General features: G+C 42.2%; 1 protein-coding gene and 1 pseudogene across 1 annotated transcript in view; both read left to right on the top strand.

The window, feature by feature from the left end:
* Dnah3 (dynein axonemal heavy chain 3) overlaps positions 1-23737 on the top strand; it is a 188169-nt gene that overhangs the window by 76216 nt on the left and 88216 nt on the right. Inside the window, exons 29-40 of the mRNA XM_023701788.1 lie at positions 1512-1710; positions 3379-3487; positions 3701-3814; positions 4509-4685; positions 6391-6482; positions 8337-8556; positions 9166-9300; positions 12542-12653; positions 15323-15564; positions 17825-17925; positions 19163-19268; positions 20284-20413. Coding sequence (XP_023557556.1) covers positions 1512-1710; positions 3379-3487; positions 3701-3814; positions 4509-4685; positions 6391-6482; positions 8337-8556; positions 9166-9300; positions 12542-12653; positions 15323-15564; positions 17825-17925; positions 19163-19268; positions 20284-20413 — 1737 coding nt within the window. The remainder of the gene's footprint in view (positions 1-1511; positions 1711-3378; positions 3488-3700; positions 3815-4508; positions 4686-6390; positions 6483-8336; positions 8557-9165; positions 9301-12541; positions 12654-15322; positions 15565-17824; positions 17926-19162; positions 19269-20283; positions 20414-23737) is intronic.
* On the top strand, positions 21126-21654 carry LOC105740912 (annotated as a pseudogene).

Genomic DNA, 23737 nt, shown 5'->3' with positions numbered 1-23737 from the left:
GAGGAGATGGAGGAGGAGGGAGAGGAGGAGGAGGGAGAGGAGGAGGAGGAGGAGAATAGATGAGAGGGGAGGGGAAGGGAGGAGAGAGGGGAGGGTTAGGGTTAGGGAGGAGGAGGGAAGAGGAGAGAAGGGAGGGGAGAGGGGAGAGCAAGAAGAGGCAGGAAGAGGAGGAGGAGAAAGAAAGAAAATGTCTTCACCCAGCTGTAGGGGTAATAAATGCAGGTGTGGTGACTGCCTAGGCTATCTCAGGCAGCCTAGACTGGTTTGATTCACGAACACAAGTGTGCAAGTTCATACAGACAAAAGCACACACGTGTGCACTGCATGCTGAAAGCAATCCCACCCACCCTCTTGAGATTCAGTTTCCTCTGAGAACTCTCACACAGACCCTACTCCAGCCACCACTTTGTTGGTTCTCTCAAGAACCTAAGAAGGAATTAAATTCTTCAGGAAGGAAAAGCTGTTGATATAATCTTCTTCAAGAACTCTGCTCTTCAGGCCTTCGGGTATGCCTGCGATGAGATGCAGTAGACTTATGTAAGTGGTGAAGCCAGAGCATGGACCAAGGCCGTGTCTTTGCAGTCACATTTCTAAGATCCTAACTTCAGCTCTGCTACAATAGCTCAGAGATGTTGGTATCCCTTGCCTAAAACATAATTAATGATCTTATAAACCTATATCTACTCTTCCACTTCTGGGCTCCTGTCACTGTGAGAAAATTAAGTTAGTGTCACAATCCTGTGAGAGAAAGGAACAAATCTGGGACTGCATATTCCAGCTGGCTCCTCAGGCCCCTGGTGGGTGCACCTAACTGTGCACTCATGGGGCACCTTCCCAGCTAAGAGAGGAACGCTTCGCTGGGATTCTTAGATCCATTCTCCTAAGCCAGGGGTGGTGAACCTTCTAGAGCTTTTAATGATACAAACAGCCTGCTGTGACACATGTGCCACAGGCTCATCACCACCATCCTGAGATGCTAGAGGTCTAGAACATGGCCAAGAAGTCCCCTGGGCCAATCCTCCAAAAACTGGGGGATAATAACAGTAGTTATTAAGGTTTTTACATGCTAATCATGGTCTCTATGTATAGATTTTTTCATATTTGGTTTTCATAATAATTATAAAATTTTGGTATTGTGGTGTTCCCATTTTACATATTATGCAGCCGAGGGACAGAGAGATTGAGTAACTTGCCTACAGTCACATAGCCAAGTTCACGATGAGGCCAGAACATGGACCAAGGCAGTGTGACATGCACATTGCCTCCCTCTGCTTTGCTTTCCAAGAGAAGACAGTGCACAGGGGCTTCTGTTCAGCCCCTTGGGAGAAAGACAAACTTTTGAGCAATATACTACCTATCAGGAGGTTGGGGTAGACAAGGGGGGTCCTAGAGCCTGAAATGAATGAAAGGTAGTCCTGACAACATCTAGTTCCTGGAGATGGAGGAATTCTGATAGCTGTGTGTGTGTCTGTGCCTGTGTCTGCGTGTATTTCCACATCTGTGACCCACAGCCCGGGACGTGGTGGCCAAGTTAGCTGAGGACAAGGTCTCTGACCTGAACGATTTCCAATGGATTTCACAACTGCGCTACTACTGGGAGGCAAATGATGTACATGTACAGATGATCACCACGGAAGCCTTGTATGGGTACGAGTACCTGGGAAACTCCCCACGGCTGGTGATCACGCCCCTCACTGACCGCTGCTACAGGTAAACGCTGGGGCTCCCACACTTGAGGGGTGGATGGAGACCTGCAGAAGGAAAAGATTCAGGGAAGGAAAGCTTTTGCTGTCTCGGGCCAATTGTCCTCTACATTTCAGACTCAGATGCAGTTTCAGATTTTGCCTTTAGTCACCATAGTTCCAGAGATGGACATGGAAACTAGGCCGTCAGGCTAGAAATGAGAACCTGGTAGCAGTCCTAGGGCAGGTACTAGCGCGTGATGTGGCACTTAATTACAGACTTCTCCAGTGGCAGGAAGCAGCATGGTGCCTGAAGGCCCACTGGCCAAGAAATAGACCAGGCGGCCAAGGACACTGGTGAAGGGTCTCTAAGCTCTGACCCAATCTCATGGAGGGAGATGACCATTCTGCATTCAGCAAAGCACTGGGCCACTTTTCTTACAATTCCTTACATTGGAAACCTATATTCTATGAACTTGTTTATGCTGTAAAATTCAGATTTGCTCTGATCTTATGTTATAAAAAAAAAACCTAAGAATATTTTCTCCTTTCAATATCTTTGATCATTGGTTTCCTAGTTCCATCATTTCTATTTATTCTAGTCATTATTAATTTCTTTTTCAAAATAAATTGCATTGCATTAAGTATATTTACTGTATTCAACATTGACAGTAAGGCTACATGTAAAGTAAAATTAATAGAGTGGAAGAAGTTAGCCAGCCCATCACTTCACATCACTGTGCATTCCCCACCTGGCGGCAACAGCAGCTATATGCCGTCTTTTAGTCAAAATTACAAATACATACATAATACCTCTTATTAGTCACAATCCTAATGGATAACTATTGGTTAAACTTCCCTGTGCACCATACCAAATATCCAGGGCCGTTAAATCTAATTAGACACATTTATAACATGTGTAGATAGTGCACTAGCTGAAATTATAGCAAAGGCCTGGATCCAGCTATGTGCCAGCATCACGCATCTCTGAGACTTATCCTGTGCCTGCCACATGCCAGGCACCACACTCAGTCGCTAGGATTATGGAATTGAATCAAATATGGCTCCTGAACTCAAGAGGTTATAACTGGGTGGGAGAAATATATTTATTTTTACTATTGCTTCAGCACTGGTAACCTTTGGAATGTGGTGTTCATAAGTATTTCCATGTTTATTTGATTCATTTATGTATGTATATGTGCTTTTATTCTTTCAGTCATTGAAAAAAGTCAGATATTTATGGTGATTCCTATGTATCAGGCACTGCTGTGTCAGGCTGTTAGTTTAAAATGCTGTGTAGGGCCAGCCAGATAGCTCAGTGATTAAAGTGCCCGCTTAGGCAGATGCAGGGACCTGGGTTCTATCCCCTGTGTACTGTGCCAGCCCCACCCCGGGGCATGCTGAGACGGAGACTGGGACTGGGCATGGTTGCACGCGCCTGTAGTCCCAGCACTCGAGAGGCTGAAACAGAAGGATCACTAGGAGTCTGATCTGTGTAGTGAGACTCTGTAGGCCCTGTATTAAATACATAAAATGCTGTGTAAAACATAATTTTTTTTTCAGTGATGATGTATTTATTGGTCATACTCAGGGGAAAATTTTATAAACTGTTTGCATGAATCAAAATCAGCAGAAAGCCCATTTCTTTTCTGCATCTTAGGACTCAGGCCCTGAGTCCCTACTGTCTTCCCCTTAGGACACTGATGGGTGCTTTGAAGCTGAACCTTGGAGGAGCTCCAGAGGGTCCAGCTGGAACAGGCAAGACAGAAACTACCAAAGATCTGGCCAAAGCTTTGGCCAAGCAGGTGAGGAATCATTGCTACCTTCCCCTTCCACACTCTTTGGTCTGGCTGGTCAGGAAATTGAGTGTGAATGTCAGGATGATTACTGAAACAGGAGTGGGGCCTCTGCCTATCCAGTATTAGAAGAGAGGCACTCTGTCCCTGTGCAGTGGCGCTGGGTGACTCAAAGGTGATGGAGTCCATCCTGAATAGTGCCCATGCCTCCTTTCTTTCTAGTGTGTGGTCTTCAACTGCTCAGATGGTTTGGATTACAAAGCCATGGGGAAGTTCTTCAAGGGACTGGCTCAGGCTGGAGCCTGGGCCTGTTTTGATGAGTTCAACCGCATTGAGGTAACTGCTTCTTAATTGCAGAACAGAAGGGTTGGACAAGCGGTCACCTTTTTCTGGCCTCTCAGCTCCTTAATGACGGGGCCTATGTCTCTTCTTTAGTCCCTACACAGAGTAGGTACTTAAAGAACTAAACATGAGCATCTATCCACAAGGAGTCAGATTACATATTTTATAAGTAAAGCTCAACCTCCCAATCACATTAAATTATTCTCTGACTTATTCAAAAATGCATTCAGAAGCAACTGTACATTAGTGACTGCATCTGTTTGTGATACAAAGATGAGTAAGAAGTGACCTTGCCCTATAGATTGCCCCAATCTAATAAAAGGAATAAAGTTTAAGTGAAACAAATAGAACATAAGAGAAGTCTATAGTAGTGCTGCAAAGGACACATCACAGAAGGGTGAGTGATTAATTCTGTTTGGGTAAAGTGTGGAGATCAATAAATGTAAGCATGATGTTTGATCCAATAAACACTGAATACCTTTTATATGCCAAATACTCTGCTCAGTGTTGAAACAAATATTCCATGTACTATAAATACACACATACACACACCAATTTTCCTTTGCTTTGTCAAAAACTCATGTTCTTACTTTTAAGCATGGAGGTCTGGATTCTCAGGTGACTGGGCTATCTCTGCTGAGCAAAGAGAGCCTGGCAGAGCTCATGCCCGCTGGGCTTCTCACCGTAGGTAGAGGTGCTCTCCGTGGTAGCCCAGCAGATACTCAGTATTCAGCAAGCCATTATCCGGAAGCTGAAGACCTTCATCTTCGAAGGCACAGAGCTCTCTCTGAACCCGACCTGTGCTGTCTTCATCACCATGAACCCTGGCTATGCTGGCAGGGCCGAGCTTCCAGACAACCTCAAGGTAAAAGAGTACGTATATGTATGAGGCCTAGTGTACTTGGTAATAGAGAAACGTTCGGAAGTTTCTACCTAAAGGTCTCATGGAGAATCCCAAAAGTAGGAACAGGTGGCATATTTCTATCTGTGAAAAGTGATAGTGAAGTACCAATGGTAGAAAGTTAGTATTTGGTTCAGAACACAGCCACTTTCCCCAAAAGGTCTCATGGAGGAGGGGTTCATGCATCATGGCTGATGGCAAACAGAAAACAATGAACCCCAAAGAAGGGTTCAATAGGCAACATGAACCAGAAAAGCACACTAGGCATAGTAGGGCTTTTCTACCATGGGGCATTTAGAGGGAGCAGTCATTTCTTAGCTCCAGCCTACTATTGCTAAGCAGGAATCACAGATAGTCTCACTTTTCCAGGAGAAGCACAAAATTTTGATTATTACATTAAAACTGATTTTTAGATCCTGGCTCAATTTTTAGAAGTTACTATAGCACAAAGTAGATCTACATACAAGAAAGCATCAAACTTCACTACAGAGAACTCTGGCAAACAGGCTGGACCACCAAGAGCTCCCTGCTGATTGTGAAGCTGCCTAGCCCTAAGTAGTTTCCAAACAAAACAGACTGTTCCAACCACTGGAGAGATAGCAAGGGCGCATATTTGTCTCCAGTGCCTATTGCAAAACTGCTCTTAGCTACAGTCCAGGCAGTAGGCACTGGCCCTACTGCTAGTAGAAGGAAAATGTCTCTAAAGAAGAAGAAAGAGAGGGCCAGTCAGGCCCCAGAGGATGGCTCTGGCTGACTTTGCCATGTTGCTTTCCTGAAAGGCAAAAATATAAAGGACATAAGATGGGTAGGTCTCCTCCTATGGAGAACACACTATACACACACCCAGGTGCATGAAAAGAGTGACCAGAGACAGACTTCTAGACCTGTTTCCCCATTGACTTTCTCCTCTCTTCTCTCTCTCTCTCTCTCTCTCTCTCTCTCTCTCTCTCTCTCTCTCTCTCTCTTTCTCTTGCAGTACTGGGGATCAAACCAGAGACCTTGCACTTGCCAGGAAGGCACTTATGCCACTGAGCTATTTCCCCAGCCCTTCCACTGACTTTATGGTAGCACATTGCCTTGCCCTCTTGGGTAAAGTGATGAGACAGCCACCTCCACTGACTTTGGCTCATGATACTCCATCTGCTACATATGTATTCTGATTACCCTGGAACCTTGTCTAATGAGGTCACTGTTCTTTCTAACAAGAGTCAGGAGATCCATCAAGTTCTCCTCCCCTCGAGGTCAACATAGAGCAGTGAGTGCTGAGGTAGAATTTGGTCAGATTAAGATCTGACTTGAGATTCTTTTGATGCATAATGGTCTTTTGTTGCTAATGACTTTTGATGTCTGTGTTGAATATTGGGATGCTCCAAAGGCGAATGAGAGGTCTTTATTTTGACACAGGAGAAGTAGCTACTGGAATACTGACATGTGAGGCTTTCCAGACAGCTGCCAAGAGACCTGCTACAGCAGCATGTACCTGAACAGGATCAGTGGGAAAGTTTTCTGTCTGTTAGAGCCAGTCCTGCTGCTGGTGCTCCTTTCCTGGATTGTCACTGGAGTGGCCACATGATCACACTGCTTTGCTTTGCCTCTGTAGATATGCTCCCCGTATCTCAAAGCTCAACATTCACTCTATGTGTTCACGTTGCGAATGTTTTCTTTCTAGGCCTTATTCCGGACAGTAGCCATGATGGTGCCAGACTATGCCCTCATTGGCGAGATCTCCCTCTATTCTATGGGGTTCCTGGACTCCAGAAGGTAGATCATATGATTTTCTAGTGAGTTCTAAAAGTGTTTGAAGAGTGGCTTTTTGTGTGTCAGATTCAAGGTGTATTGCCCATTAGAAGAAAAGAGAAAAACTTGAGAAACCTGCTTCCTACCACTGGATGGTCTGAGGAGAGTAACTGACTTTCCTGAGTAACCTCAATAATCCTGACTGCACTCCTAACTGGGACTGGCCCAGAGGCCCCAGAAAGGGCCTGTGTCCCATCTGGACTTCATTAAAGAAAATTACCACTCATGTCCTCCCTACCCCTCACTGTAGCACATCCACACCCTCGTTACTAAGTGGCTGAAGCAAAGACTGTAAAACATGACATTCTTTCAAAGATGGAAAGAAAAAAGTTAATATTATCAATTAATTTTAAAATTTAATTAAGTTGTTTTCAATATAACACTGACTGTAAGTCAACTGGGTTCTCATCTGAGTGTTACCCAGTTTTCCAATACACACACACCATTATCCTTATGTGTGTATGTGCACACACAACACATGTACTAAGAGTTGCGAGTAAAAGTCATTGAAACGACTTTTATGGATCTACTCCAAATTTACTTTTATTTTATATTGTCTTTGCCATAATCAATCAACAGAGTAGGAGGACCCAACAGATGTCTCCATGGGTGAGTAAGTGGATGTCTTGCTTGTCATTCAAAGGGCTGCAGAAATTCTCAGTAGAATGTATCAGATGCATTTCAGCTTATTATTTCTGTGGTAGGCCTGGATTACATTGGGTTGTCCATTCAATTCTTCTGTCTACTCAGTTTTTAAACCTTTGCTCAGACAGCTACAGAAAGCTTGACCCTATTTTGGTGTTGGTGAGCAACACAAAGTTTTGTTTTTAAAGTCAATGAGTTTTGTAAAACAGTCTCCCTAGCAGAAATACATATTAATACATTATTTAGAATAAGCCTAATGGGCCTGGCAGTGCACATTTGTAATCCCAGCACTCAGGATGCTGAGGCAGGAGGATCACTGTGAATCTGAGCCCATCTGGGCTACAAAGTGAGCTCAAGCCCAACCTGATCTGTATAGCAAGATTATGTCTCAAACACCAAAAATTTAATTAATTAATTAAAGTAAACCTGATCCCTATATCTCAATGGCTCAGCATGATGAGTTAATCTTTCACTTACTGGAAACCCAACGCAGACATTTATGATCAGAAGTGGCTCCCCTTCAAAGTACAATTCCAGGACACATAAGTGAAGGCTGAAAAGTGGGGCATGGCGAATCGTGTGGAGGAGGCTTCAGTGCCCCAGCCCCAGCCTTGGCGGTGTCACTGTCATTCCCATTCCACAGTCCACAAGGTGGCCTGTCTGCACTGCATGTGAGGCTTGGAAGTGTGGCCAGCTTGTGTCCAGGAAAAAGAGGAAATGGCCATGCACGTAAGTATATGCTTGTCATGTGCTGAGCATATCACATTTTGAGTTGGTTTTCTTAAAAAAGGAAAACAGACATTGATCAACTTGCAGTGTAACAGAGGTGAAAGAAGTGAATTTCCTTTCAGGAATGCTTAGCCACACTCTCCAGGGATTAGCACTCGTGGCACCTTGCTGGATCCTCTCCAGTGCACGTGTACATGCTTGTGGCACATCCATCGTCAGCACACGTGAGTGTGCAGAGCTAGTGCCCGCACGCAGTCTGGTCTACATGCATGTGTGCTTTTCAGTCCTAACTTTGAAAAATCGCTATGTTTCCCTAGCTTATTACGATGATTCTGTTATAAGACTTTCACATGATAGGGCCTGGCCATCAGGCCTGTGGGCAAGCCTGTCTTCCTGCAGACTCAGGGACAAGGCTCTGCAAACATGTCTTTGCCCTCCTCCCAGCCTTGCCCAGAAGATCGTGGCGACGTACCGCCTGTGCTCCGAGCAGCTCTCCTCCCAGCATCACTACGACTACGGCATGCGTGCTGTCAAGTCTGTGCTCACGGCTGCTGGCAACCTGAAGCTCAAGTACCCGCAGGAGAATGAGAGCGTCTTGCTGCTGCGGGCCTTGCTTGACGTCAACCTGGCCAAGTTCTTGGCTCAAGATGTCCCTCTGTTTGAGGTACCCAGTGGCTTGCCATCCTGGGCAAGGACGTGAGCTCAGCTGGGAAGATAAAATGGCTTTTCTGGCACACTCTGTGTGTCTTCTTCCATTTTCAGTCACCCTGTCCTCCCTCACTCCAGCCACCATCACTTGGCCTCATTCTCGCTCCAGATGTTAAGTGACGATGGTAACAGCAAACATACATGACTGGTTCCCAATTTTAATTTTTAAGATGCTATTAATAATAGAGTAATATTTGCTGCTGAGTTTAGGTGGGCATTTCATCCTACATAATTGGTTTTGTAGTTGATTTAATGCCTGTCGTCCTTACCATGCTGTGAGCTCCTCAAAAACAGAAACCACAACTGTCTTATTCATCCCTGTTGCAGTGATTAGAAAATACTACTATGGACTCATTAGATATTTGCTAACTTTTAAAATTATTTGGGAGGGAAAGTAAGATTAATAGACAATGTTGACATTTACAATTCTAGATGAGTTTTGATGCAGAAAAATGAACTTTAGGAGTTTTCAAACATTTCTGCTGTCTAGAGAGCTCATGTTAGGAAAATGTTGAGATTACGTAGCTGATACTTCAGCCTTTATTTCTGTTATTGTTGTTAACAGGGAATTATATCAGATTTGTTTCCTGGGGTTGTTCTTCCAAAGCCAGACTATGAGGTTTTTCTGGAAGCATTAAACAATAACATCAAAAAGATGAAACTCCAAGCAGTACCGTGGTTTATCGGGAAAATTATCCAGGTTGGTTCTTCCTATCCGTTGGGAGTGTGCCTTTTTACTGTCTGCTGGAGTGAGGAGCTAGGAAGAGCTGGGAAAATGAAACTGGCCTGACCGCGACCAGAGGTGCCAGAGCAGAGCTGAAGATAAATGACCACTTAATTTGGTGTGCCTTTGGTTTTGTTTCTAGGAGTTGAATTTTAAAATCCAGCATTGTTCCTGTAGCTGTCTTCCTTGGTGTTTCTTTTTGAATTTGAGAATAAAGCAAAGACTCTCAGGGCATGGAACTTTGAATCAGTCAGGACTTTCTCCATTCCAAGTGGTAGAAATCCAATTCAAATTGCCTTAACAAACAGCAATTTATTTACTCACCTAACTTAAAAAGTACAAGGATGTATTGTCCTCAGGCATAGCAGAGTCCAGGTGTTTTGATAATGTCGTCAGGAATCTACCTCTCATCATTTCTGAGTGCTTCCTCCCTCTTAGTAAAACTTCATTCTTGGGTACCCACTCCTTCCTCTGGTAGCTTCAGGCTTGCAGTGTCTCAGCCCAAAAGAAAAACACTATTCTTTTCCAAGTGCTCTAGCAAAAGTATGAGAGTTAGCTTTGAATGGTTCTGGTGGAATTACACGGCCATCTCTGAGCCAATTAGAGAGAAGAACTGGACCAGAATCAAGTAGAGACAGAGTCGCTCCACCCAAGTCAGCCCCATCCCACAGGTGCTGGCTCCTCAGGGAAAATCAGAGTGCTTTCATCAAATGACAATAGAAAGGACATTGGGCAGGGAACCACAAATCTTCTAGAGTTCTGCTCCTGGACAAACTCCATGAAGCTTCCTGGAACTTCCCTTTTTAGGATTCCTGGGCTGGGGATATAGCTCAGCAGCGTAAGTGCCTGCCTAGCAAGCACAAGTCCAGAGTTTGATCCCCAGTACAAAAAAAAGAGGGATTCTTCTCTATGAAAAGATAGATAAATTAAATGAAATAGGCCCCAAGTGTACAGTACTTTCTTTACAGATCCACAGGCCATTTGATCTACCCTTTAAAAGGACACTTGGTCCCAAGGGGAAAAAGATTTGGGATTAATACAGACCTAGGTTCAAGTCTTATGCCCATAAGTATTTTGCTGTGAGATTTGGGGTTATCACTTTATCATCTCAGTTTCCACCTCCACAAACTGTAGGGCGTAAAACCTTACCCATAATTTTAAGAGGCATGGAAAATGCTAGATACAGTCCTTGATGCTAGCCCATCATCACCCCTCGTGTCCTCAGTCGCAGCAGCAGCAGCAGCAGCAGCAGCAGCAGCATTGCTGTTTCACAAAGTCATCCTGTCAGTTGGAGCAAAGGTCCAGGTTGAGCCCAGCTCCCCAGATTCTGAGATCAGACTGCCTTGTGGTAAAAATAATACGTACCCAAGTGAGCTAGTTTGTAATATTCTTCATTTAACCTAATGCTGAATCCAAGTTTATTTGCTGAATTTTGTAAACTACTCTAGCTAGACATGAGCTTTTATTTCCAATGTTATTAAATATTTTAAGCATTCAGAAAAATTGAACAAATTAAAAAGAATATCTGTACGTATCTACCACCTAGATTTTTTAAAAAATTAGCATTTTATAATATTTGTTTTATCACTTTCTTATCCATCCACCCATCTACCCATCCACCCATCTACTCACACATCCACTCAACGATTTGTCCACTCACTCATCCATTCATCTAGCCATCCCTCTTTTAAATGTGGTGTAAAAACATTTGCAGACCCACAGATAAACTTTTATATAGGTTGGCTCCAATTTTCTTTTTTTTTTTTTCAATTTTCTAATATTTTTTAAAACAAGATACCTGAAACTTCCTGTCCTTTCGTGTTCTCGTGTTTCGATAGCCCACGTCAGGATGTGAAAGGAGGAAGTTGACAGGCTGTCGAGTTAGGGTTGCCTTCCTCTCATTTCTGACATGACAACTCCATTCACCCTATTCAACTTGAAACACCTTTCCAACCTTGACGGTTGGGGACTTGTTCCTCTTTCTGTGCTGTTTCTAGCACCTAGAATAGTGTCCTGGGACAGAGCAGAAGCTTGACATGTTTGCTAAATGACATATGCTCCTTTTTCTATTATCCGCATGGCCACTACTTTCATTTAGATCCTCCTTGTTGCTCACGTACAAGGTGAAGAATAATAAGGACTTCATCTTTAAAGGTTTGTTTCTCAGAAGGACTCGCAACTCAAAGACAGGGCATAAAGTTTCACATAAATATAAATGACCAAAGCATTTGTTTCAGCTATTATAGGCTACTTATCACGGACAAGAGGAACAATCAGAACGTTCATGCAGTGGGCTTCCATGTGGCTCGATTCTCAAAGGTAGCAGCTAACATTATGTGGACTATTGTTAATATCCTTCAGAAAGGAGCCTGATTTAGAAAATGCATTTTCATCTACTGAGAGTTCCAATCAAGGCAGAATAGCAAGTTTAGACCTCTAGAGTAGAAATTTCCAATAAAAATACAGTTCTAAAATGATCACTTTTTTTTTCCTTTTAAAGAGCAAACAGTATTGTAAGAAATTGTTACGAATCATAGTTTTATTCTACCGCAGAGCACGAGAAGTAACTCCTGCCTGGTTTCTCTGGTACTAGCAATCTGGTCTCTTTCCATCTCCTTCTTGTCTGCCTTTCTAACCTCTAATGACTGTCATTCTCCGCGTAATTCTAAAGCGATCTTGGAAATGATCAATGTTTGAGGACATGAAAATGCTAATCACAAATACCCATATTTGATTGTTACACACTGAGTATGTTTACTAAGTACCATGTCATACCCATAAATACGTACAAATATTATGTACCTGCTAAAAAGTTTTAAAAAGAAAATGGCAATGGTGTATTGAAAAACAGGAAACGCTGAAGGAGACTCCCATTTCAAAATCCCCCATCACTGAGGAGCCTGGTAAGCCTCTTAACCTCTCTCAGGCTCCGTGTCTACCTGTGGAAGGTGGCTCATGATACCTAGCACATGCAGTGACAGCCACTTAGTACTTAGCACTTAGATGGGTGAAGAAAAGTGGCATCTCCCTCCCCTTAAATCATCTGAGGCACACTCATGTTTATTTATACAAGAGTTATTAAAGAATAGCTCACTAAAGGATAAAGTCACCAAAGCTCTGTGTCAGAATTGCATTGCAGCCCCTCACTCATCACTGACTTCTAGCTTGCAGTATGGAGAGCTTTGCAGTGGTGAACTTCTGTGATGTCTCTCCCCAGATCTATGAGATGATGCTGGTACGACATGGCTATATGATTGTCGGCGACCCCATGGGAGGCAAGACATCTGCTTATAAAGTGTTAGCTGCAGCGCTGGGCGATTTACATGCAGGTAAAGCTCCCATCCCTGGCTTCCAGGGAGGACAGGACTTCTAGCCCAGTTGGCGGGCTCCAGGCTGTGGGTTGTGCCAGCTCTGGATCATGATGTCAGAACCAGAAACAGAATCGGCACAGTTATCTCTGCAGGCAGACAGTAAAGGGAGGGGCGACAAAGGGTTTCTAACAAGGTGCTAATGTGCATGTCATTAAGGCTGGAGGAAATTCTCAAATGCTAAACAGAGGTTTCTACAAGAGTTCCCCAGTGAGAAAGAAATTCCTATCATTGTCCTAAATAAAATTAGTCCAGAAGCAAACCATGGCATGATTCCTTCCCTCCCCACTCCTCTCCCCTTCCCTTCCTTCTCCTTTCTTTCTTTTTTTTTCTTTTTTTTAAATGTATTTAGGACAGAGTCTACAGGGTCTGCAGAGTCTTACTACATAGATCTGACTCGTAGTGATTCTCCTGTTTTCAGCCTCCCTAGTGCTGGGATTACAGGTGTATGCCACCATACCTAGTCTTCATCACTGTCTCAGCATGCCCCAGGGGTGAGGCTGCGGGGTGAGGTATTGCACCCCGCTCCTCTGCTATCCTTTCATTTGCTTCCCGCAACCCATTTTTCTCTTCAGTTTTCCTTTCTTCCCTTTGCTTTCTTGTCCCTTTTCTTCTTTCCCTGCCTCTCTTCCTTCTTTCCTTTTAAGGTTGCAGATAAGAATTCATACTTTTAAATCAGACTCAACTTTAGACAAATGACTAGAATTCCCATATCCTTTGCTTTCCCAGTGGTAAATTGGGATTGTTGTGAGAATTAAATGAGATCATGCAGGTTAAATAACCTAGCATGGCACACGCCCGACAAATAGAAGCTGAGTTTATAGCCAAAGAAACAGTTTTGTGATTTCTTATTTGCTTGTTTATTTCAGTATGATGTACAAACCTGTAGTTTTGAAAAACAAGCCTATTTACATAATCACTTCAAGTATTTTATTTAAAATTGTTTTCTAAAGACAACAATATGCAATATATTAATTATTGTAACTGTGCTACTAACCTGCTTTGAAACTGTCTATTTCTTTGAAACTGCTATTTCTTTCTCAATAAAATTAAAAGTAAATAAATAAAATTATTTTCTAATGACATTTACTTATTCAATTGCCCTTGAATTTTTTTAGGTTTTGTTTTGGGGGCTAACAATCTTTTTTTATTTTATTTTATTTTACTTATTCAATTGCCCTTGAATTTTTTTAGGTTTTGTTTTGGGGGCTAACAATCTTTTTTTATTTTATTTTATTTTATTTTATTTATTTTATTCTTTCAGTTGTTTATTTGTTGCTATTTTGAAATTACACAAACAGTTCAGGGACATACATTGCAAAAGCTCAGACAACACCAAAGTAAAAACTGAAGGTATTTGTTTAGCATATTTTTCAAATCCTACCGTCATCCCTAGAGGTTGCCACTGCTATGACTCTGTGTGGTGGATTAACTAATGGTCAACTTGTGACACCCTGTTGAGCTGAATCAGCACAGTGCTGGGTGAGGAAGGCCCACCTGAGGATTGTTGCCAACCGCATAAAAGGGGAACTGGAGGAGGAGGGAGGTGGTGTGCTGCTGAGTTTCCTGGAGAAGCTTGTCCTGCTGCTTTTCCTAATATGCACTAAGTAGTTATCAGAGAAGCTCAAGTTCTTGCTGCCTCTAAGGATAGCTGTGGCTCTTTTCTAGGGCACTCTGGTACTTACATTGAGCATCAATTCCTGGTACCAGTGCAGACTCACTCAGCCTGGTGGCACAGATCTTTCATCTCACTGGTGCAGTTGGGGGCTAACGATCTTAATAGCATTTCAAATTGAAGTATGAAATAATTTTGGTATTTGAACACACTTGAAGGAATTAAACGAAGAAAAGGAAAGCCAAATCACTGCCAGAATTCTGCAGCAGTCATTCTTTACTTAGTACATGGCTCATGTACTCCAACCTTTTCTAGCTTTAGAGAATCACAATAAGTGTCATTTTTGTTGTTAAACATGGTGCTGTGCCACCCATCAACCCAAATATATGCTTATCAAAGGACAAAGGACACTTATGGATCAGTTAAGAGAAGGATTTCAAGGGCTAAACTTCAAATAGAGAAAATAGCTATCATTTTCCAGAATCATTTTACCCATCAGTGGTTTCATTCCAAATCAAAGCTAAAGTTTTTATACTGCCTGTAACAGCCAGATAGGCACAAAGGCACTGGCAAAAAGTCATCTATCCGCTTTCTTCTGGGTTTGTGTGTATTGTGTGTGCGCATGTGTGGCAGTAAGGACTAAACCAAAGGCATCATACATGCTAGCCAAGTGCTCTATCACGAGCCGCGCCTCCAGTTCAACATCTCTCTTCTTTAATGTTTGAGTTCTTTTAGGTCCTGTCAGATTTCTTTAGTCCTAGATCTAACCAGCACATTTGCCCTATTGAAAATCAGAGTCTGAAGAAAGTAAAAAACTAATGACTATAATAATCCAACAATCTAAGACATAATCTACGTGGCTACCCAGGGTCAACAGACTGAGCATGTGTTTTATAAAGACTCTCCTTGGATCACACACTAGTAAAGGCGGGTGGGTCTTTGGGATGGCCTTGTCTCTTGTCTGGCATTGGGTCTCACGGAGCCTTCATAAGTTGTGTTGGGCCTTCTCACCCAGCCAATCAGATGGACGAGTTTGCTGTGGAGTACAGGATCATCAACCCCAAGGCTATCACAATGGGGCAGCTGTATGGGTGCTTTGACCCAGTGAGCCATGAGTGGACAGACGGTGTCCTAGCCAACGCTTTTCGGGAGCAAGCGGCTTCAGCGTCTGATGACCGCAAGTGGATTGTATTTGATGGACCAGTAGATGCTGTTTGGATTGAAAATATGAACACTGTTCTGGATGATAATAAAAAGGTAGATACCAGTCCACAGACTTTTCCTGGGGGAGGGATAAACCCTTTTATTGAAATGAGTCGTTTGTAGAGTTAAGGGAAATAACTTCTTGGTTTGCAGGGCTACAGGTAGGGGAGGTAGCAGGGACCTAGGAACAAGCGACTGAATTTGTATGAACTTTATTGTTGTAAACTTGTTTCAGTGGTTTTTTTTTTTTTTCTTGGAACATACTAACTTTTACTAGGAATATAAGTTTATACTTAGAAATACAGTTTTTTTTGAGACTGGGTGTGGTGGCACCTGCCTGTAATCCCAGCTCTTGGGAGGCTGTAAACAGGTGGATCATTATGAGTTTGATCTAGTAGTGGGACCCTGAACACCCTGTAGACCCTTCTTTAAAAAATATGAAAAAAAAAAAAAAAAGAAAGAAAGAAAAAGAAAAATGGGCTCTGGTCCTTGCCTCACTTTGGGCCAGGGAGATAGCTCAGCAGAATAAGCACTTTCCTGGCAAGCGCAAGATCCTGAGTTCAATCCCTGGTACCCCCCAAAAAACACAAAAAAAGGTTTTTTGGGTTTTGCTGGTACATGTTTATAATACTCAATGTTTTTGTATTTACAATAATTATTCCCTTATATTTTCTATTAATATTAAGTAACATTATTTATGAAACTCTGGTTGATATTGGTTATGCTGAATAGAATAAAGCAATGAGTTTGGCACAAATTTAGATTTAAAAAAAAAGCAGCAGAGCTAGCAAGAAACTAGTGTGAAAATCTGCTTTAATTTGTGAAGCACTTACGATATCACGCCAGACTAAAAAATTCTCATGCGCTATCCTATTTATAAGCAGTCCTCTGAGGTAAGTAGCATCATATCCATTTCACTGATGAGGAAGTTGAGGCACAGAGAGCACACGCCTCTGAGAACACAATGTGGCAGACAGGTAGATTCAAGCCTGGTCTTTCTGCTCTGTTGCTCATGAGTGTGACTGCTAAGCTTGCTGTCTACACAAATGCAAATCGGGGCCAGGGAGATGGCTCAGCGGAATAATAGCTTCCCTGGCAAGCACAAGGGCCTAACTTCAATCCCGAGTTCCACAAAAAATAAATAAATAAATAAATAAATGCGAACCAAAAGGAAAGAACCACCAACCACCAACGAGGACTTGAGGCAGTCTCTGAGTGCTTTACACAACACCCTTCCTTCTGAAATATTCCTCTCAGAGAGTGAAAATTTTCACGTTTTGTGGTATGACACGATCAGTCTTGAGCCGGTGTTGGCAAAAACCAACTGGTACCCTGAGTAGATTTTCCGAGGCTTGCCTATGGGTTTGAGCTGTTTCTACAGATGTGCCTGCTAAACACCACGACTTCTGGTGGCCTTTCATTCCATTCCAAAAGGGAGATTCTAGTTATGTCAAAAAATGGATTTGCTCATGTGGGTCTCAAAAGGAAGACTTCCTTCTCTCTCACTTACTCTCTCGGCTTACAAATAAAGTCATATGTATTTAAGATGTACACTGTTATGTTTTAAGATACATATACGTTGTGGAATGGTTACGGCAATCAAGCCAGTCAACATATCCATCGCCTCTCGCACTTACGGCAGTTCATAATTTCCTCTGCTTAGAAGCATATTGTAATACCACAAGTCAAAAAATGCTTTTAAGCAAAAAGAAAAATATGCTTATCATCTCACGTCTTTTTCGTGAGAAACTTGAGCAAACAAATCAGCATGTGCATGTTCAGCTAAGCTCTCTATTAAACACAGAGGAAGGGACCAAAACCTTCACATTATGTTCACAGTTTTCAATTTTTCATCTAAAATTGAAATTCAGGGGCCAGGGAGATAGCTCAGTAGAATAAGCACTTGCCTGGCAAGCGCAAGGGCCTGAGTTCAATCCCTAGTTCCGCAAAAAAAAAAAAAAAAAAAAAAAAAGAAAAGAAAAGAAATTCAGTGATTTCCTGTTCCTTATCTAAGATTACAACTCACTCAAAAGCAGAAGCATTCTCCAGCCCCTCTTCTACTTTGTCTTTTTTCTAGAGCAATTTTCATTATCTTAGGTACTATATATTTTGTTTATCATCTGTCTCCTCCAGCATAATGTAAACTCCAAGAGGACAGGGTTTTTTGTCTATGTCCCTAGAACAATGCTTGGCACACAGTAGGCGGTCAAGAAATACTATGTAATTTATTCAAACCCATGTTGTCTTCACTGAACTCTTTCATTTCGAGTTGAACTTTAACCCCTGTGGCCACCCCACCCTTCACACTTGGCAGTTGTGCTTAATGAGTGGAGAGATTATCCAGATGAGTCCCAAGATGAGTCTGATCTTTGAGCCAGCTGACCTCGAGCAGGCATCCCCTGCCACAGTGAGCAGGTAAGTCAGCCTGTGCTGGGCCTTGTGGGAAGGTGTAGCCCCACTAACCCTAGCAGGAGGGAAAGTGCTAAAAATCTACAAATGTGATTAAGCCCAACCAAATCACCCACATTATTTGTTGTTCACTTAAACCTGTCATAAAATCAGGCCTTAGTTCACCCTGCTAGTGGGTGTCTAAGATCAAGCAAAAGTCTGACATTAGCCCCTAAATTAGAACCTTTACTCGCCTGTGACCCAGCTCTTCAGTATATGTCCAAAAGACTTAGCTCTGAGCAGTCGTAGGCCTGTAAAGAATATTCTTGGAGGCATGACTCACAGAAAGCAGTTAAAAATAGCCTAAATGCCTATTTAAACAGGTGTTAATTAATAAAGTGTAATGTAGTTAGATTTTATAATAGTTACATTCTTTAGGCAAAACGAATGAACTACACTCACAACTGTATGGATAAATTTTAGTAAATATATTAAGGATTAAATTTTTATGTGTAAAAGTAAGCATAAAATACTCCCTACAGCATGAGCCCTCCTTTTATCCGTCTGGGGTGGTCATCCTCTTCGACCAAGCGTGCAGCTTCGGGAGGGATGCACATGGATCTTTGAGGGAGGGAGAGAACACCCGCCTAGCCAGCCAGATTAGCCGAATCAACACTGGCAATCAGTGGGGCGACAGATGTCACAACCAGACTGCCCTCATATCCAAGAAACCTCCTTTCAAATTGTTGACAATAACCAGAATTAAAATGTAGACAAAAGGGCTGGCGAGATATCTCAGCAGACTAATCACCTGCTTAGCAAGTGTAGAGACCAGGGTTTGACCCCGTCACTACCATGCCCCAGGTGTGCTGAGTCCGTCACTGAGTCCAGGCGTGGTGGCACATGCCTGTAATCCCAGCCCTGGGGAGGCTGAAAACAGGAGCATCACTAGAAGTCGGAGCTGCATGGTGAGACCTTGTACCAAATACATAGTAAAATAAACAAATAAATAAAATAAAATGTAGATAAATTTTGGGAACATATAAAATACTATAAAACTGCATAAGCAGAAAAGAAATCAAGATTCAAACTGTTGTATTTCAGGTGGGAAACCCAGAGGGGTAGGATAAGGGACTTTATATGGTAAGATGAAGGCTATTGTCAAGGTCTATTAGGGCCTAAAGCAGTATATTACATACAGTAAATGTCACCTGGTATTAGCACCAATAAAACAGCACTGAAACCGATTGTTTGTACTTCCCAGATGTGGGATGATCTACATGGAGCCTCACCAGCTAGGCTGGAGGCCCCTGAAAGATTCCTACACGGACACCCTGCCATCCAGCCTCACCGAGGAGCACAGGGAACTGGTGAGTGCTGGCCCTTCTCCTTCCCTACCTCCCTCCTCATGTCAGAGACTTTGTAGGGATATCTTCTTTGCAATTCCAGGAGGCAAGAAGGGCCAGGGAGTTCCTGCCAATATATATATATATATATATATATATATATATATATATATATATAAAGTAAAACAGGCAGCACTAAAATAAATAAAAGTAGAAAAATTAGTAAAGTAATTTGTTTGTTTGTTTGTTTTGTTTTTTAGGGAAGGGTCTACAGGTTGTTCAGAGTCTCACTACTAGATCGGACTCGTGGTGATCCGCCTGTTTACAGCCTCCCAAGAACTAGGATTACAGGGGCACACCACCGCGCCCAGTCTCAATTGTTGTCTTAGCATGCCCTAGGGGCAGGGCCAGCACAGCAGGCCTGGGGATCAAACCCCCGATCCCTAAGCCTGCTTGCAGGTGCTTTAATCTGCTGAGCTATTTGGCTGGCCCTAGTCAAGTAATTTTTTAAAAATGAAATTGGGTAAGGAGCAGAAACATAAATCATTGTGTAGCTAGCTAAACATATCTATCACACATATGGTGAATTACTGAAAATGAGCCCTGAATTTAGCTCTGCACTTCCTATGGCCATTTTGTGCAGGGATCTTGTCATACAGATCTCTAACAGTCATTTGTAAATCAGTTGTTTGGGATACTTTCAGTATTCTTTTTTATAAAATTGAAGTCAGATCTGGTAGCTGGCTCCTAATACTATTTCATAATCCTGTACCCGGAGTACTTCCAGGCCTCGGAGTGTCCAGCTCTGGGCAGCGGAGAGCAGGGGAGAAACCTGAGCCAACATGGCTGTGAGCCGCACAGTCTCGGAGCCCCTGAGGAGGCGGAGGGGCAGGGTCCTGGGCGATTCTCGGCTTCCCCGGGGCCCTGCACTGGGAAGACATCACTCTGCTGGCCTCTCAGCCACTAGAGGGGACCAGACTCTCAGTCCAGCTCCCTTTTTGATAGTGTCTGTAGCTCTCATGTGGCTTTCTATTCTCAGGTCAATGACATGTTCATGTGGCTTGTCCAGCCCTGCCTGGAATTCATTCGTCTTCATTGTAAATTTGTGGTCCAGACGTCCCCTATCCACCTTGCCTTCTCAATGATGAGACTGTACTCCTCTCTGCTTGGTAAGCAAAACCTGCAATGTGCTGGCTGTGCCTTGGCTCCTCTGCTCTCCCCCTCGTTTGTCTCCATTGGGTTATAATAGGACCGACTACAGTATTTGACCAAGAACAAGCAGTCCTTTGAGTTGTAGATAATGGTGTATGATGGGAAGAGCATATCTATGTTGTCTTGGTTCGATGCTTTATGTCACCTGTCCCATCCCTCCTCAGTCTAGACTTCCTCATCCCCACAATAGGAGGAATAGGTCCAGTCTCAATTTTCCTCACAGGAATATCCTAGAGGGAGATGAATTTAGATGATATATGTGAATGTATCTCAGAAAAATATTGTAAAAGTTGTATAGAAAATTTTTCCATGCTAAAAAAATTTATATTGCAACACTTTGAATCCACAAAACACATGGATACACTATGAAAGCTAGTCTTATTAATCCTCAAAACTAGTGAACTTTGTCAGGACATTTAAAATAATGGTTCTATGATTCATTTACTTCCCAAGATAGAATCATAAATTGCTATAATTATTTCACATAAATCAAATTTCACTGAATTTTACTGCAAATGACAAATATGTGTCCATATGGAGAATTTTTGTTGGATGCCATTTTTAAAAAAATAATTTTATTGAGAAACAAATAGGAATGAGATAGTTTCACAACCGATTACTAGCACATTTTCAATAATTAATACATTGCGAGCCTGAGGCGCGACTGCCATGGCGCGCAATGTGCTGTACCCCTTGTACCAGCTTGGTGGCCCCAGCTCCGCATATTTCGAACCAACTTCTTCATTAAGCTGGTGCGGCCTGGCACGGCCCAGCCTGAAGACACTGTGCAGTTCCGGATCCCCATGGAGATGACCAGGGTGCACCTCAGGAATTATCTCGAACGCATTTACAATGTGCCTGTGGCTGCTGTGCGGACGCGGGTGCAGCATGGCTCCAATCGCAAGAGGGACCATAGAAATGTGAGGATCAAGAAGCCAGATTACAAGGTGGCCTGTGTCCAGCTGGCCCACGGTCAGACCTGCACTTTTCCAGACCTGTTTCCCGAGACCGATAAGGAGCAGAGCGAGGAGGGCGACATCCTGGATGATGTGAATCACAGCAAGAGCAAAGACGTCCGACGAGGCGGTGTCTCAGACTGGTTTGGTCCGTGACAGCCACAGGCAGATACACATGGACACGGGCCTCAGTGGCTAGAGCAGTTCTGATAATCCAAATAAAATCTCTGCCCTGGGAAAAAGAAAAAAAAATAATACATTGCATATTGTTGTCTTAGTGGTTATTCATTGTGCAAGATGCAGACATGATATCCTGTCTCACTCTCCGAACACTCTCCAGTCATTGAATTAAGAGAATGCAGCTGTATATCTCTCCTATTTTGAATATACAGACACAAAATGGTCATTCATTTTATTCCCCTTTTTTGGTTAGTTTTGTCAGAGAAGGGCATTCCAGAAAATAGATTTTAGTATAGATTTTAAAAGCAATGAAAGGAGGCAAGAAGAACCTCTATGAACACAAAGTAGTCCACGACTTAGTACGTTTCACGACAGTGATAATGTCATCAAAAGATGGTAGGTTAGTATCTTCAGAAGTCAGTTTAGAATTTGCACAAGAAAAACCTGACCAACAGAAGTTCACTAAAATACCTACAGAAGTTTGATCTTCAACAAGGAACATTACTCCAAATAGATGGTCTGAAGTGAGAAAATAAAATGAAAAACATAATTACATTTAAAGTATTGTTTGCATAAAATAATTGTAATAAGTTTATAAATAATTGTAAGCAAATATTGTCATACAGTATTTCCAACATTGATGTGGAAATTCCAAGTTAAAAAATAAAACAAAACAAAACAAAACAAAACAACAACTAAGGGCCAGTCTGATAGCTCAGCAGACTAAAATGCCTGCTCAGGCAGAGTGCAGAGGCCAGGGTTCAATCCCTGGTGTGCCATGCAGGCCCTGCCCTCCGAGACAGCGACTGAGCCTGGGCATGGGGGCGCACGCCTGTAATCCCAGCGTTTAGGAGGCTGAAAAACAGGAGCATCACTATGAGTCCAATTATGTAGTAAGACCCTGTAGACCCTGTACTAAATGCAAAAAAGAAAAAAAAAACTTAATAAATATTCCCCTATGTTTACAGGGAGACAGGTACAGAGGTGCTCATTAAAGGATTTCTTATAACAGCAACATCTTTGGAAATAATAAATGTTCATTACATTAGAAAAAGCTTACGTAAGATACAATCAATATTGCTTGATCAACTCTGCATGCCTATATCTTGTGATCTGAGCAACTACTTTAAAGACAATGATGTGCAAGCTGGGCATGGTGGGGGCACACACCTGTAATCCCAGCACTCAGGAGGCTGAGGCAGGAGGATCCCTGTGAGTTTGAGATCGTCTGGACTACCAAGTGAGCTAGAGGCCAGCCTGCACTGCATAGTGAGACTCTGTTTCAAAAAGACAACAACAACAACAACAATAAAATGCAAGGGCCAGAAAGATAGCTCAGCTGACTAAGTGCCTGGGGACAACATGCTGCACCGCCTGAAACCAGGAACGCTGAGCCAGCCACCAAGTCTGGTTGTGGCCGCTCATGCCTGTAATCGCAGCACTGGGGAGGCTGAGACAGGAGGATCACTATGAGTCCAAGCTGTATAGTAACATCCTGTGCCAAATACATAAGAAAAAAGTGCAACAACCGTTGTTAATTTCCGATTATTTTGTTTTGAAATGCTGTATCATTGTTTTATTTTTTCTCTTTAAAATAAAAAAATGAAAAAATCAACTATAATTTCTTAGTAGTCTGGACTGTACTGTTATTATATTTCAGTACTGTTAAAATTCTTTAAAAGATCCACATTCCAATCTCATAAAATAGTCAATATTAAAAGAACACATTGTTTACATCTCTATTTGGTTAAGCTAATTAAAAATCTCAAATTTGCTTATTTTAACATTTACTGAAGCTTGTAAGTTGAATATTTCCCAATTTATTTAGGAATTTATCTATTTTTTTACTACTGTATGTTGTTTTATTTTTTATTTTAATGTTTTAATAGATTGCAAATTGAAAATAAATTATTTACAAACAAATGAATATAACAATAAAATTATCCAAAATAAAAATGAAGAAAGAATTTACAGATCAGTCATAATAGTTCACTGTGTCAAAACCAAGAAACTTATATTCATATAATTAGAGAATTCTTAAAGTAGAAAGGAGTAGGCAATAAATATTTAAAGATTTAAAATTTCTGAATTTAGTTCAACTTATAATACCGCATTTCCAAGAAAAATGAACCTTTTGCACAAGAA

This window comes from Octodon degus, unplaced genomic scaffold, assembly GCF_000260255.1.
Source record: "Octodon degus isolate 3935 unplaced genomic scaffold, OctDeg1.0 scaffold00001, whole genome shotgun sequence".
In the NCBI taxonomy this organism is placed as follows: Eukaryota; Metazoa; Chordata; class Mammalia; order Rodentia; family Octodontidae; genus Octodon; species Octodon degus.
Note: the sequence above shows the minus strand (reverse complement) of the source record. Positions and strands in the feature narration are given on the sequence as shown.